The sequence below is a fragment of the Euprymna scolopes genome, chromosome 31, assembly GCF_053919585.1.
Source record: "Euprymna scolopes isolate OS-2025 chromosome 31, ASM5391958v1, whole genome shotgun sequence".
Lineage (NCBI taxonomy): Eukaryota > Metazoa > Mollusca > Cephalopoda > Sepiida > Sepiolidae > Euprymna > Euprymna scolopes.
The window spans coordinates 38,960,828-38,978,327 of NC_136512.1; the positions used below are offsets into that span (position 1 = coordinate 38,960,828).

Sequence of the window (17,500 nt, forward strand, 5' to 3'; positions counted from 1 at the left end):
ATGCTAAACGAATAACAGTTGATTTTAAACATAGGTGCTGCAAGATAGGCTCGTCGTGGTCTATAACAAGTTACAATACAAACGATTCAATGAAATAATTGGTGACTTTGTTAAAGAATATTCACCGAAAAAATGTTAATGAAAAAGGTTCTTATTAAATTTATTCAGTTTAAGTGTTTTAAATAAAAACATTAATTAATTAACTAGTTAGAAGAAACATTTTAGTTAAAAGTTTCAAAAAATAAAACATTTAAATATTTAATATTTAATAGTTACACAATGCATTATTTTTTTTTAACTAATTTAATTTTGTAACCATTTTGTAATTATTACTAAATAATAATCATGTATTTTACCCAATTTTTTTTAAAAGGACACAACGGTTGGAAAAAGTTATGAGTAAATTTAATGTGGTTTAAATGTGTGAAATAAGAAAATTAATTAGTAAAAATTTAATTAGTTAAAAGTTCATTATTTTAAAGAAACATTTTGTAAATAATTTGATTATATAAATGAATAAAAAAAAATGTATTTGGATTCGTTTTACCAAAATTTTTTTAGAGAAAGCGTCATCACGTGACAATCCTAGAAGTTAGTCCTAGAAGGCTTCAATATCTTTGTTAAGCTTTAAGATTGGTTTAATCAAATCGTTATTCTGTCATTTTTTAATTACTTTGAATAAAGCAAACTTTAATATAATTAAATTTTTGTCTGATAAAAATTCGATTGTCATATTAAAGACTGTTTCAATTATTTAACCTTTAGCATAAATATTTATTATACCCTAAATAGACAAGATATATATATATATATAATTGTTATCATTCCATGTATATACACATGTTATTATAAGATCATATAATATATTGTGTATATTTTTTGGTATTTATTTCAATAGCGCTCAATACATGAGTAGAGCTTAATAATAATTATATGAAAATATATCTATGGCATGTAAGCTAAATATAGGCATCCATTTATCAATCGTCAGGCTAAATGCACAGATGTATGCTAGCTATTCACTATATTACAATTTATCCATGTTGTGGTTATTTATTCGTTTGGCCATATTCGAGGACCAGAATTCATCTTGTCTAGTGGACTATCGAATTAAGTGCTGTTATTTGAGTTAACATCATTAGGAAAAGGTGCACAGCCATTCCGAAACGATTTTATTTGGGCTTTAAATACTATATTCTTTTGAATATTTGGCCAAGGTTTATTTATAGTGTGAAGTATTCTCAAGGCTATCCTGACAAATCTCTGTACAAAGAAACCAAATACACTAGAGGATGGTGTTTTGTAAGCATTCTACACATTTAGCAATGAGAATGTTATTTCAAACTGAAGCCTAAAAGACTGACGAATTGACCAATATAGTCTTTTCTAAAGACATTTTGGTGCATTTACAAAAATGATAAATTTAAGTTTATATAAAATGATTAATTTCTTCTCTTTTCTTTTAATATTGGCGGTTAATTTCAGCACGAGAAGATTGATCTCATTTTTTTATGATGGGTTCAGTAATTAAAATCTCAATTCTGATCATTTCTGCATTTGTTATATAAACGAATATTGGGATGTCTAGCACATGGAATGAGTTCATAAAATTGCAGTATGGGAGGACTCCACACAAAGCCGTATGAACAACAACTGGAGGCCCTCAACCTTTACTTGCTGGTGACATTACCCTTGCCTTTAACATTATGAACGGCAATTACAACGTACCTAATGTTGTCTTTTTTCACACTGGTTCTGCAGAGTTGGCTTTATAGAAACTCTAAGCTGTACTTAAAATGGTTTCAGCATAATCATTGGAAGGCATGTTTTGGTTCGTATCGGTGCACTGTGGAACAGGCTACCAAAAAACCGTGGTCAGCCTTCAAATGACCAAACAGTTCAAGGCAGCGTTGAATGCATAATGTCGCTGATCTTTGAATAATTAGCCCTAACTTGAGCAGATGTGATTCTGGCATAAAACATAATCAAGGAGAAAAATAAATCTACTTTCAAGAAAATTTTTATCCCAACGCTAAGCTGCGGTCTCCACAAGACTCAGTAAAAGATGTACCATTGTCACTTTTGCCTCATGAGTAGAAGTACAGTATTTTCTGTCCGTATTTCTGATTTGTGGAACAGCCTACCAATTGTATTGATGATGCCTATTATATTCAGGTTTAATGTCGCTTTGGGCAATCATTCAGCCAGTATATAAATGTATAGAATCGGCGATGGAAAGTTCAAATCTGCATGCATTGAAGAACATGAGAAGCAACATACAATTAGAAAAGGCAAAGTAGTTAGCACCCACAGGTGCGGCACATTCAGGGGGTACTTCAGAGCTCTGGCTGGACAGAGAAGCTATCTCCGGACCCACAGAACAACTGCATAATCACGGTCATTTTCGCCAACGATGGACGAGCATCACATCACATCAGATGTATAATCAATCCTCTAATTGTCCTCTTACATGGCTTGTTGCACTTTGCTATGCTTTTACTATGCTTTTACCAATAAATTTTTATTTTATTTTAATATAAATTGTTGACACAATCAAGGCTTATTGATTGACTTTAACACAGGATCTAATTGATTTGTTAGCAAAAATGAATTGATAAGAGAAAGGCTGGGAAAAATAAATTTAGTTCTTTTATAAATTATTTTTTCTTTCATCTAAGTATAGTTATTAAAAATATCTTCACAGATGAAAAAATACTGCGATGATTTGGATTAAAAAAAGGTCAGATTATTAGTTTTAAATATTTTAGGACCTTTAAATATATATTTTTTTAATTATGTTAAACTGTTCAGTCCCAATATTTTTTTAATTCTATAAAAAAAATTAATTTATATATTTGATAATTTAATTTTTTTAGTTTTGAAAATATATATATTTTATATATTTCTGAGAGAAATTAAAATACATTTTTAATGGGAAAAAAATTGAAACAAAAACATTGAAAAGATATTTTAAGATATTAACGATAGAAATTAAAATTTTGATTTTTTTAAGAGTTTATAAAAAAGAAGTTTGATAATATTTTTCTAGACAGGAAAAAGTTTACGTGCAAACAGAAAAAAAAAACGGTTTTATTGTAGATTAACTCTCTCTCCTAAAAAAAAAACCCTCCAAAAATGTGATTCTACTTTTCTAGGCGATTATGTGTGAGCACTCTGAAAACTTAGCAGAAAGAAAAAAAACAGGATTAGTTTTGCATGTAAATTTAACGTAAAATGATTCGAATTTTCTAAGAAATTTTAGCATTTTAGGGCAATTGCCGCTATGAGAGATAAATCGTGTGCATTTTATTTTGTGTCAGTTCTACTTTTTTAGGCGATTACGTATATTCTTATGAGCTTGTTACTTCGACATATGGTATGTTGTTAAAAAATTTGGTTTACTACTCTAACAAGCTAGAATTGCTTGAAATACGAGATCATTTACATTAAATGTATATGCAAAACTGATCCCCTCTCTTAATTCTAAAATAAATATTTTTTGGTTGTTTGTTTTTCATCATATTTGGTTTAACGTCTGTTTTACAGGTTGGCATCTCTGGTCAGATGTCTTTGAAAGCCATTGAGGCAAGATTTCATAGGCCAGATGCCGTTCCTGACACCCAGACAGTGAAGCAATGGAAACCAGTGTTTTTATCAAGGCACCATATCTAGGTAATTGATCACCAAGGCAGAAGAGCGCTCCGCCTCTCCTTAGTGGAACCCCCCCCCCAAATAGTTTACTGCTCTAAAAACTAGAATATCCTGAAAATGTGGAATCATTTTATGTTAAATCTATATACGAAACTGATACCCAAATGTTAAAATGATTGTTTTTGTTGTTTATTTTTTTGTTTTGTTTTTCTTTCGACCAAGATTTTCAGGTGTTCACATGTAATCGCCTAAAAAAAAATAAAATTCTGCTTTATTTTACATGTGGTTTGTACGACCTTACCATTCAGACTCAGTGTCAGTGAGTGGTAAGTAAATTTTGTTAACTTTTCTAAAATGCTAGAATAACCTGAAAATGCTGGGGAGGGATAATTTTACGTTTAATTTATAACTGATCCCCCACTTAAATTTTTTTTTCGTTTTTTTTTCTTATTTTTGGCAAAGTTTTTCAAGATATTCATGCATAATCGCCTAAAAAAGTATAATCTTATTTTATTTGAAGGGTTATTCAGCAGAGGGTATTAATCAACAAATTTACCGAAAACGAAAACCCAACTCAAAATGGCATAAGAAGAAGAAGAAGAAGAACTTTGAGGTGCTCACGATTATCACAGCTTCCTTCGTGGTAGACTTTGATATCCCGCTGATTTTTACACGCTTCTATCCTCAGGTAGCAGTCATTGCTATATGTGACTCCGTCACTACCGCAGACAGTAGCAATTTCGGATGGACAGAACAAATTGCAATGGCAACCAGGTTTCCTTTTCGGGTCCAACTGACAAACTGTTGGTTCGGCACAATGGAATCCATCGCAGGGATCTGAAACAAAAAATTAAAGTTTCATGAAGCAAAAAGAAATCTTTGAAATAATTTTTTTAATTTTTTAAAAAGAATATCGTTAAAAGCATTTTTCAACAAAAAAAAAAGAACTATATTTTACATAGGTTAAAAATGTTTTTAATTATTTATTATACAATTAAAAGCATCATGAAACAAAAATGATTTTAAAATAAATCCAAGTGTCATGCAACAAATAGATTTTAAAGTAAATGAAAAATACCTTTCAAATTATTAATGATACGAATAAAAGTATCATAAAACCAAAAAACATATTTAAAATAAATGAAAACCATAATTATTAATGACAAGATTAAAAATGTAATGAAACAAAAAAAGTCTTTAAAATCAGTATAAAACCATCTATAATAATTAATGATGCGATTAAAAACATCATAAAACAAAAAAAATCTTTGCAGCAAATGAAAAAACATTTATAATTATTAATGATACGAGTAAACATCGTGAAGTAAAAAGCAATCTTAAAATAAATTTAAAAAATGTTATTCCGTAAATCCAGCAGAGCATTTTGGTTTCCATAACAGCAAATCTTCCCTCTGTCTTCCTCGTTGTTGGTAAGCACTTGAGGCTGTACAAATAAACAGGTCTCACAAGAATCTAGTAGACGCATTATTTAGATTCATCGCACTACTGTTCTCATCTTGATTGTGATTTTCACAACGTTTCGGTTGATGTAATCTCTGATCTTCTTCAGGTGTATCTTATCAGACTTGGGAATGTTTCTGTCGAACTCGGGAATTTGGATGGAATTTCTAGTGGAACTCTTTATTCACTTCACGGAGGTAGCGTGCTCTTGTTCGATCAGCTATGACTGGATAGAAGTTCTAAGTAATTCACAATTGTATTTTTCGGTCATGCACACTGAGGACGGAACAAGAGCATGCTACCCCTATGAAGTAAATAAACGGTTCTGTTCGAAATTCTGTCCAAATTCCCGAGTTCGACAGAAACATTCCCAAGTTCGACAAGATACATCTGAAGAAGATCGGAGGTTGCATCGACCGAAACGTTGTGAAAATCACACTCAAGACATCCAAGATGAGAACAGTAGTCCGATGAATCCAAATAATATGAATAACCAACCGTCATCTCAAAAATTCAGAAACTCTAGCAGACGTTTGACTTTAGACAGTCACTGATTTTGTAATCACAGAGAATTTCAGTTGTAGTGTGTCATTTGAGTTGCGTTTTATTTATGTGCTTAGCAACTTTGCTGAGGATGTTACCGTAATGGAAGGTGATCGTTTGTAGAAAGTCCTGTCTGTCAACTTGGATCGTGTCATGTTCATATTTATCAATGGTTAGATATTCCATATTTTGATCTTCAGTCGCAGACCAAATCGTGCCAGTTTACCTAGATTTGTTATTGCAGGTCAGACTTATTCTTTGAGGCGAGCAGAAAATCATCTGCATACAAGAGCATCCATGGCACGTGCCAGTGTAGGTACTTGGTGAATAAAGATCTGTGAATAGAATGCTGAGACTTTGGCGATTCCAACCATGAGTGGGAAATCTTTAGATTACTCTGAGTAAGCAAATCAGTTCTTTGGGGACACCAGTTACATAGCAATCGCTTAAAAAGCAAACAAAAGTTTTCGTTTTGTGAAAGTAATACTCAAGATGAGAACTGTAGTCTGAAGAATCCAAATTTTTGTTGCCACCTTTTTAGATTTTCGAAAACTTTTCTCAATTTTTTCGTTAATTTCTAGCATAATAACATGTTATTTCATAATGGCTTACAAGAAGAAATAAAATCTGAAAAATTTCAAATTAACGGTAAATCATTCAACCGATTTTGCCGACGGATGTGAAACTATTGAAAACATCTATGAATAACAACGTATAATTCTTTTTTGCCTCAAAGCAGAATATAACAAGTGCCTCTACATTCTCTCTGACTTTTCACTGAAATGTAAATATCCCATTGCCACCAGTTTGTCTCCACCAGTTGAAGACTTAACAATTACTGATAAAATTAACTTTTAAAGTTTCTCTCCAGGATATAATCAATTTGTATATGTAGACAGAATGGTAACAGAATTAAACCTTTCGGCTTAAATTAGTAATTGAAAGATCCAAGTTTTTCAAATTAGAATCACATGATGCATATATATATATATATATATATATATATATATATATATATATATATATATATATATATATATACTAGCATGGGTGCCCGGCCTTGCCCGGGTGTTTGGAGGTGTATGTTGAGCAAAAAAAAAAGTGGTAGCAGGAAGGCAGGCTCGAACCCGTACCGCAAAGGAGAAATAGAACTGGAAAAAAACCTGACGTCTTGCTGTTACGACCACCGCCAAACCGGAAGTGACGTATGATTTAATTAAGGCTAGACAATCGAAAGGAGAGGAGGACTTTCCAAAATATCGGCGAAAAAAAGCGCCCCCCCCTGTAAAAAAGTGCTCAGTTGAAGGTGAAGATATTAATGTTTTTAGCCAATTTTTCGATATTTGTCGTCTTAAAGGTCGAACTTTAAAACGATACTGATCTTGTAAAAATCCGTCGCCTTTGTCAAAAGTTTTAGGCAGATATGCAAACATACATACATACATTTATATATTGGTAACTAAAAATTTTCGACCCAAACCGATTAAAAAGCTTGTCCTATCTGTGAATACCCTTCATGTAAAATTTCAGATGTTTAGACCAGAAATTGTCTGTGTAATTTGGTAGAGACCGAAGCGGTCAATTTTTTAAAAACTTTGACCCTTATTATGATTGCTTAACATTTATTGTTTTGGGCTCAAATCAAGTTATTAAGTTAGATCCATGCCGAAGGAATCTATATCTAAAATTTCAAGCCAAAATTGGCGGAGGAGTTTGATAGAGTTTTCAAAGTTCAAATCGTTGAACTTTGACTCCTTAACAGCCAAATTTCTGTCGGAAAACCGATTACAAAGATTGTTCCAAATTTCAGTACCCTGTATATCAAATTTCGAGTCTGTAGACTGAAAATTAACAGAGTTATTGTGTAGGGAAATGTACACAGACAGACGGACACACAGACAGACAGACAGACACTTTCACTGTTATATATATATATATATATATATATATATATATATATATATATATATACTCATGGCATAAAAATTTTAATATACTTTTCTTTTGAGATATTTTATATGTATCCTATTTTTTTTTTTTTTTTTTTTTTTGGAGTCGAATTTGGAATCAATTGAAGTCGAACAATGTTCATCAATCCTGACTCTTTTACAATGAATTTTCTCTGACTCAGACTCTTATTTTGACTCCACATACAGCATAATGTTAACATATCAGTTTGCGTTAGGTCACCAAGGGTAAGCAATGTTGAGCCTCGTCAATACCAAATGGGTGACCAATTTTTTTGCTTCTTTATAACCTTCAATCTCCAGAAGATTGTCGATTAGAAATCATTACAGCTTAGTACTTTATCCGTTATACCACAAGGCGTATCTGAAAAAACATTCTGAGATCAACTTTCTAGATGAAAGCATTAATCCAAATAATTCACATAATATAAAATATCAATCCTCATGTCAAAAAGATTTTAGTATATTTTTCTGTTAGTGTATTTTATATTATTAATCGATCCATTTAGCATAATTGTAAAAGTGTTTGCTAATGAAGACCAGAGTTCAATCTTTGGTCAAGTCATAGTAAATATGTAAAAAATGGTACTTGCTAAACAATCAGCATTATAAGGTTGTGATCAAGAGTAAGTGGAGTTATCCTAGGAAAGGAAAAGTGCCCTCCCTTACACTTCGGTGTAATAGCCACTTAAAAGAAAGTTTAGGCATCTGAGTCACTAACATGTTGAAAACAACAGATTTTCTCTGGTTCGGACTCTTTACTCTGATTCCACAGTCCTTCACTCTATAATAACGACCAAAGTGCATTTATTTATATATAAATAAACATATGTATTTCTATACCGTCACACCAGAGCTAACAAGTAAAACATGTGTCTTTTGATGAAACGTGAAACCAAATAGCAAGTCAGACAACCACCTCACACTTACCCTATTGCATAAATTAAATTTAGTTGGTAATAAGTTTTCCACTTTTTCATTAATGGTGGGTGATTTTTCTTTAGAAATAAAGTTGAATTACTGAGATCATTCTAGGATTTGTATTTTATGTTTTACTCAATTTTTTTTTTTTTTCTAGCTGGGAGTGGGACATTCCCGCAGACGCAAGACAATCACTGCCAACTAAGAGGTATTTTTAAGGTTTTAACCGTTCCTTTAAGTACAGTTGTTTGTATCGCTCTTGCACTTGGTTCACTGAGTATATTTGTCAGTTTAATTTTTAAAACTTTTTTTGATGAATCTGTTTGTTCCTATAATTACTGGAATCATGGAGGTCTTCCTAAGATTCCCGTTTCTTTTCATGCTGTGTATAAAACTTTGGTATTTCGTTATCTTTCTCTTTTCAGTGGTATTTAACCCAGTATCACTGGAGACAATAACTTTTTTATGATTTAGTAATATTGCTAAGTAATATGGCTAAGTAATATCGTTAAGTAATATCGCTAAGTAATATAGCTAAGTAATATCACTAAGTAATATAGCTAAGTAATATAGCTAAGTAATATAGCTAAGTAATATCACTAAGTAATATGGCTAAGTAATATAGCTAAGTAATATAGCTAAGTAATATCACTAAGTAATATGGCTAAGTAATATAGCTAAGTAATATAGCTAAGTAATATAGCTAAGCAATATCACTAAGTAATATGGCTAAGTAATATAGCTAAGTAATATCACTAAGTAATATGGCTAAGTAATATAGCTAAGTAATATCACTAAGTAATATGGCTAAGTAATATAGCTAAGTAATATAGCTAAGTAATATAGCTAAGCAATATCACTAAGTAATATAGCTAAGTAATATAGCTAAGTAATATCACTAAGTAATATGGCTAAGTAATATAGCTAAGTAATATAGCTAAGTAATATAGCTAAGTAATATAGCTAAGTAATATCACTAAGTAATATAGCTAAGTAATATAGCTAAGTAATATAGCTAAGTAATATCACTAAGTAATATAGCTAAGTAATATAGCTAAGTAATATCACTAAGTAATATAGCTAAGTAATATAGCTAAGTAATATCACTAAGTAATATAGCTAAGTAATAGCTAAGTAATATAGCTAAGTAATATAGCTAAGTAATATCACTAAGTAATATAGCTAAGTAATATAGCTAAGTAATATCACTAAGTAATATAGCTAAGTAATATCACTAAGTGATATAGCTAAGTAATATAGCTAAGTAATATAGCTAAGTAATATCACTAAGTAATATAGCTAAGTAATATAGCTAAGTAATATCACTAAGTAATATAGCTAAGTAATATCACTAAGTAATATAGCTAAGTAATATAGCTAAGTAATATCACTAAGTAATATAGCTAAGTAATATCACTAAGTAATATAGCTAAGTAATATAGCTAAGTAATATCACTAAGTAATATAGCTAAGTAATATAGCTAAGTAATATCACTAAGTAATATAGCTAAGTAATAGCTAAGTAAGAAATCGTATATATTTAAGTTAGTAATCTCTCTAGATAAATAACAAATGTGAACATAAACGATAGTTTATTTTTGACACAGAGGTTGTACACTAATAAAATAATAGGTAATATAATTTCGCTAGAAGCAAATTGTAGTATCTGTTCTGATACTACACCTCATCTTTTCTATTCTCGATTAGTGAAGGAGAAATCCATCTAGACTGAAACAATTTTAATTTTTATTCAAATCCAGAATGCCCCTTTTTAGAGTGATTAATTTTCGTACATTAAAAACTAACCTCATGTCTAACTGTGCCCTCTGCCACGTACATAGAAACACCGTACAAATAAATAAACGATCCTATATAAATCAAATATTTAAGGGTTTTTTTTTTAAATATTTTCTTCGGTTTTTCAAGTGTACGGAGCTGGTGCTACCAGATCAGGCTTTGTGAAGACATCGGCTTCCTGAATTAAATGCACCAAACATTGATGTTATTGATTTATTTTATTTTCCTTTGCAAACCTCAATCATGTTCTGAGCGAGAGAGAGAGAGAGAGAGAGAGAGAGAGAGAGAGAGAGAGAGAGAGAGAGAGAGAGAGAGAAATAGACAGTCTGCTTTACTCTTTATTAACAACGTCACCATATCATGCTTGCTTCGTGAATCTATTTAAGAGAGTAGAAAGTGTGTCCTTGGGTTTACATTCGGCAGCTTTGTAACACTCGCTTCCCTTATATTGTCCTTCAGTTATTACATTCCATGAGCGCTATTTCTGCCATAGGGCAAAGAATTGTTGTTTTCGTGGTCAGAATCTATCTATCTAATATTTATCACTGGTTAGGTTTTGACCTTGAAATAGATTGTTAGAAAGAAAAAAATTAGCTCCTTATATCAAATTGCTTCACGCATTGTCTGGAGCTATTTTCATTAAAAAAAAAAATGATCTAGAATGCCGTTGGTAGAGGCAATCTGTGATTTCAAACCACACTTGGAGCATAATTATATTTTAGTTCCAAAATGAACTGAAATATTTCAAATTACAATATTAAACAGAATGATTGGTTACACATTTTTTTTTTTTGCTAATAATTCTACATAATTTACAGAAATTAAGATCCCGGGTGATGCCGAGTAGCGTGCTAAACTCTATTTATTACAATATTACATTATATAATTGTTAGGTAATAATATGAATATGTTTATATATTTTTATGTATTATGTATTTGCTTTCCCAACTGTACTGGCATGCAGAAGTTCAAGTGCAATGTGAACAAACATCTTGCTTCTCATCTACCTTCATATTGTCCCTGCAACTTATGCAGCCGATAGAAGCCATCTATTTCAAAGTTTCGCTGTGCCTTGTTTAGGGTGCAAATTGAATTAAAAAAAAACAAATGTATAGAATTCACTCCTAAACTAAATAGCGATTCATTATGAATTTTGAAAGACAAATGCTATGTGTGATGGTGATTAATACATTTATTTGGATTTGATTTTATACAAAGAGGGACAAAGAGGGAGTGGAATTTGTCGATGAAAATTCAGATACTCTGATTTATGTGACAATTTAAAATACGTATTAGACATCAATTAATAAATATTTCCTAAATTTTAATTCGTTGGAGTATTTTTATATGGACACAACCACCTATTCGAAAATTCAAATATTTCAAATTTGCATTAAATTTTATCCATAATAATTAGAGACAAATTAAGCAAGATCCCTGAATTTTTATTTCTTATTAAGAACCTTAAGTACAAAATTACGTTATGGATTTTGATCAAAATTGGAATAAGGATTGTAGACATAAGGTGTACTAGCATTATATCGTGATTTTAGTCTTTGTAAGGGACACATAAAAGTGGAGGAAAACTGTTCTGTTCAACGAATTAATTTCACTCGTCCTGGGAGGTGTATTCTTGTAGTATATATATATCATTTTTACTATTAAATATTCTTACATACTTAAAAGGAATACTCATGGAGATACCTTTTATGCATATAATAATATTTAATAATGAAATATGTTACATAAAAATAAGGGCCGACTCATTCACACACACACACACATATATATATATATATATATATATATATATATATATATATATATATATATATATATATATATATATATATATATATATATATATAATAGGAAATTATTTTCCCTTTATGTCATCTATAGGTATGAAAATGGCTGCACTAGAAAATAGTTTTTAAAGTAGTTAATCAAATGTAACTTTTCACAAAAAAGAGTAATGGTGTGCATACACGTTTCAAACGTATCTGTAAACCACAGCGGTATCCAGTAGCTGAGATAAAACACCTTTTATCATTTTGTTATCTGTATTGCTTTCAAAAGATAGAGACATCCATTTTAAAATCTTTTTCTTCTTCTCGTTCTCTGCCACATGAGGAATATATTATTGGACTGAGATATATTGACAAGAACAGGCTTGAACACTTGCAGTCAGTTCCAATCAATAACCTGAGTCGGTATTTGCATAAATGGTGCAAGTCCCAATGTGCATCTGAAAACATGGTTCAGCCCTAAATCAAGTTTTGCAATTCGATAAGTTAGAGAATCCCTTTAAGATGAACGAAGCCAAGATTTGGAGAAGGAAACACACAGAATAATGTAATAATCTCTTAGGGGAGCCGTAGAATGAGAGGAGCAATAATGTAGTTAGAAACCACAAGGAAGTCTTTCATGATGTAGGGTTAGGTTTGAGGATTTCTAAACGAAGGGAATAACTCGTCTATTAAATGACACAAGATTTGCTGAGTTTTCTTGTAGAAAATCTGCTAGTCCTCTTTTAAGAAATTAATAACCCACTAACTAACTTAACTTACTTATTTACATACCCCAATGAGTTTCTTCACATGCCTGAAAACAAAATTCTGTTACTTATCACGATCTTGGATAAGTTTTTGCAGCTGTCAGCAATGATATGCCAATCTCAACCCTTGTCTGGTTGGCACATTTTTGAAGATCATATTTCTTGAATGAAATCTTCTTGATGTGGTGCACAAACATGAAATGGAACACATACACAGAAGATGCTGCCAAGGTTGCTGCAAAGAGGATGGCTTCTCTCTACCATGCTAGAAAGCATCTCACACCTGCCATTTTCCTGTATTGTTGTCACATATGGTGCATCTACGATTAGTTTCTCCCTCTTGAACAGCACAAAAAGAAGTCTATCTACGAAACTCCAACCACTGTCCCACTGCCCTGTGCATGTTTTACAAGTACTTTAATAGAATCTACATTATAACGTAATTACCCTCAACCAACCCAGGAAGCAGCAAAATCTCACTGTAGAGATCCCCAAATCACAGAAAACTATCACTAGCTTCTTTCCTCAGACTGTTCCCTTTTGTAATCCCTTTTCTATTATATGGTTCCTCATGTGTACCGATATGTAGAAATTTAAATGTAATGTGAACAAATATTTTGCTGTACAACTCCCCATTTAGGATTCCCCATATAAATCTAATTCACCCCAAATTCTCAATAGCTCTTCACGTCTCAGTAGCAATATAACTGTTTTGGAATGAATAATTTTTTTAAAGTATGATTTCTTTATATTACTGCCGATTGATAACTGATAAACATGTCCAAACCACTTTAATCTCGTTTTTTCAAATAGTATTGCTGATGGATCTATTGATATTAAACCTCTTTCTAATACTGGCATTTGTTAGTTCATCTCGTAAAGTTACTCCAAGGATAGTTCTTAAACATTTAATTTCAAAGACATTGAGATGCCTCTCATATTTGAATGGAAAGGCTTTAGTGACACCTAAGGGTTATAGATGACCTCAGAACGGAAATCAACGAAACCACATGACTTCCAAACAGCAATTGTCTGTCTCTTTTTGTAAATGTATATTTTGTCAATATAATAGTCTATAAATGATAGGTTTTACTTAATTACTGATGATGAAATCGAAATGCATTCTGATGGAGTTAATTAATTTAACGAATTACATTCTGTTATCTTGTCGAAATACTCCATGTTATAGAGTGGCATCCCCAACATTCCACCCATGTCATCGTTAGTAAAATCCGCAATCCATTCTGTAATCCAACCATATTTGGTACAAATAAACTTCAGTCTTAGTCTGACTTATCCACCAAGTTTCAGTCTTTTGTTTTATCGTTGTTCAACAATATGCTTTGAATGTACACTTCTGAATTACAAGATCATCTGGATAATAGGCATCACATTGTCAATAACACTGATGAGTGAATATGTGGGGTTTTCTGAGGTGATTTTCATCAAAAGGCTTTAAGGTCGCCCCTATTCTATGTTGTTTCAATTCTAACTTTACTAAGCTGTCTCAGTCTATTTCTAAATAACACGCTTGGCACGTGGCTAATCTAAGCCAATCAAAATGTAACATTTTTTTTTGTTGCTGTAGGAAAATAAGAAGCTATCTAAAGGTACGATTTTCTGATCTATCACTATACGATAAAACTATAATAATTGGAAAAAAGAAAAATATGAAGAAAAGTTTGCTTCATAATAAACAATGGTTGAACACTTCACTGGAATAATCAAGTAAGAAAAGAAAGAAAGTATGTCAAGGTGGAAATGTTAGCCCTGTCTAAAATGAGCATTTCAACAGACAACAATCTGATTATGCTTAGTAATTGAGAGAAATGATATATTCTTCACAATCGGAAAGGAACAGCAGGAGAAAAAGAAAACATAACCAATTATTTTAAACAATTCCAAAATCTCCAGTAAAAACACCTGAAATTTTCTGTCATTGCTTTTAATAGGTATTAAGTTTTTGAATTTTTGAGAGAACGATTAATTCTTCAAATTATTTAGATTCTTTGGACTACTGTTCTCATTTTCACTGTTATTTTCATAACGTTTGAGCCGATGTAACCCCCAACCTTCTGCAGGTGTATCTTTTTGTCAAACTTTGGAATCTGCACTAAATTTTGAACGGAACCGTTTATTTAATCCACAAAAGTAGTATACTCGTGTCCCATCAGCCATGATTCGGTAAAAGTAATTTGCAATTGTATTTTGAGTATCGCTTGCACTGGGGATTGAACCTTTAATATCAAGCAGTATAACTTTACAATTTTGCCACATACTATATCCACTATGCCACAAGTTCAACAAGATAAACCTCAAGAAGGTCGGCGGTTACAGCGACCAAAACATTGTGAAAATGATACTCAAGATGAGAACAGTAGTTCAAAGAATCCAAATAATGTGAATCTTCAAAAGTATCTTTTCTTCTCATATCTATCTATCTATCCATCCATTTCTCTCTCTCTCTCTCTCTCTCTCTCTCTCTCTCTCTCTCTCTCTTGTGACAATTGGCAATTTCACTTACAAGAGTTCTTAACCCAAGAAGGAGGGATATATATATATATTTTTTTTTTTACAAGGAAGTCACCAATTATCAAGGCCTGGAGGCCACTCGGGGATAAGGGTTATTGCGTGTACAGTAATCAATGGTATAATATCGTAGTAATCACTAGTAATGGAGATCTGATAACGTGTCTTACTTAAGGGGCCGGTTCATCAGGAACTTGTTTATGTTGGACTTGAAGACATCCAAGTTGTAGTCTGGTGGGAAACAGGCAAATGGAAGAGAGTTACACAGGCGTGCACTTCTAAGAAAGAAATATATATATATATATATATATATATATATATATATATATATATATATATATATATATATATATTTATCCCTTCTTCTTGGATTAAAAACTCTTGTAAGTGAAATTGCCAATTTCGGTATTTGCTTCGACAGTGCTCAATACATAGGTAGAGTTATTTATGAATATATATATATATATATATATTATTTTTTTTATTACAGGCACAGAGCCACTTGGATTTAGGAGGCTACTATCAGCGACATAAGTTGCAGGGATACTATATAGGGAGTTGAGCAGCAAGATGTCTGTTCAGATTACACTTGAACTTCTGCATGTCAGCACAGTTGAGGAAGCAAGAAACTGGAAGGAGATTCCAGAATCTAGCGGTTCTGAGGAAGAAACTATTAGAGTAAAAGGCTTTCTTACATCTAGGGATCTCTACTGTGTAATTTGACGGGGGTATTTAGCAGATACACCAGCCCAAATGTGACAACAATACTCAATACATGGGTGAATAGAAGTACAGGATACTTTCAGGCGTAAGTAACTTTCTAGCATGGTAGAAAGAGCCCACCTCCTTTGCAGCAGCCTTGGCAATGCTCTCAATGTATCTGTTCCAACTCATACTCCCTATAAACGTAAAGCTGAGGAGTTTGAAAGAAGTACTTTCATGTAATGTATCGTTAGCCATAGCTATTGGTGGTTCAGAAAGTTTCTTGTAATTATTGAAAGAAACAAGTTTAGTGTTGGCAGTATTGAATGTAACGATCCATTTTTGTTCCCATTCCTCTACAGATTGGAGGTCTTCCTCTAGTGTTTCTGCCATTGCCTTAGATATGTGTTCATTCGTTTTCCTTTAGTGCCTATTATAGAGCGTGGTGTCATCAGCAAATATACCCATCTCAGAGACAATTTTATCATGAAGGTGATTTATGAATATTAGGAATAATAAAGAACCAAGGATAGATCCCTGAAGTACACTCACATTTATATCATAATATTTAGATGTACAACCATCGAGGACAACCTGGATTCTTCTCTTATTTAAGAAGTATTTAGTTGTTAAGTATTCGTCGAGTGATACTGTATGATCTGATTTTCCTGAGAAAATTATCGTGCCATACCCTACCAAAATCTTTAGATATATCTAGGGCTACTGCCCTACCCTTTGTCTAGTGTATAGTACATACACTCAGAGATTATAGTTAGGTTATCTGCTTTAGAACGGGCTTGCCTAAATCCATATGGTTGGTCTGTCAAAAGTTTAGCAACTATAAGGTGATGGACTAGAGCTTAATTAATTATGGACTGAAATATTTTGGCAAACAGAGGGAGGAGGCTAATAGGGCAATTATTTAATGGGTCAGTTCTTTCGCCAGTAAACTGGTACAACAGAAGCAGTTTTCCAGTTGTCAGGAAAGCATGATTCCTTGAGGCATTTGTTGTAAAGTTTGGAGAGGACTGGAGCAACCTCAACAGAGCATATTTTAATAGTACAGTTGGGATGAGATCGGGCCCACATGCTTTTGAGGTGTTTAGGGTTTTTTTTATGATATCCTATACCTGAGAAGAGTGATTTTCAGATCATCTAGTGTAGTGTCAGTCTGCAAAGGAAAATCACAGAGGGAGTGGTTTGTTGGGTCCACTGTATAGTTTGAATCAAACCGACTGGCAAGCATGTTAGCCTTCTTGGTTGCCGTGCAAACAACATCAAGATTGTTAAATAGTGGGAAATTGTTGATTGCATATTATTTTCTACATTGTTGTAGGTTTTCCAGAAATCACGAGTTCCAAATTTCTGCGTT

The 17,500-nt window shown here is 32.2% G+C and overlaps 1 protein-coding gene across 13 annotated transcripts in view; it reads right to left on the minus strand.

Annotated features, from left to right (window-relative positions):
• Nucleotides 1-17,500, minus strand: part of LOC145255699 (agrin-like) — a 2,182,525-nt gene that overhangs the window by 454,787 nt on the left and 1,710,238 nt on the right. For all 13 annotated transcript variants that reach the window (XM_080114282.1, XM_080114279.1, XM_080114278.1 and 10 more), the window contains one exon: nt 4,273-4,488. In XM_080114282.1, the coding sequence (XP_079970408.1) occupies nt 4,273-4,488 (216 nt within the window). The remainder of the gene's footprint in view (nt 1-4,272; nt 4,489-17,500) is intronic.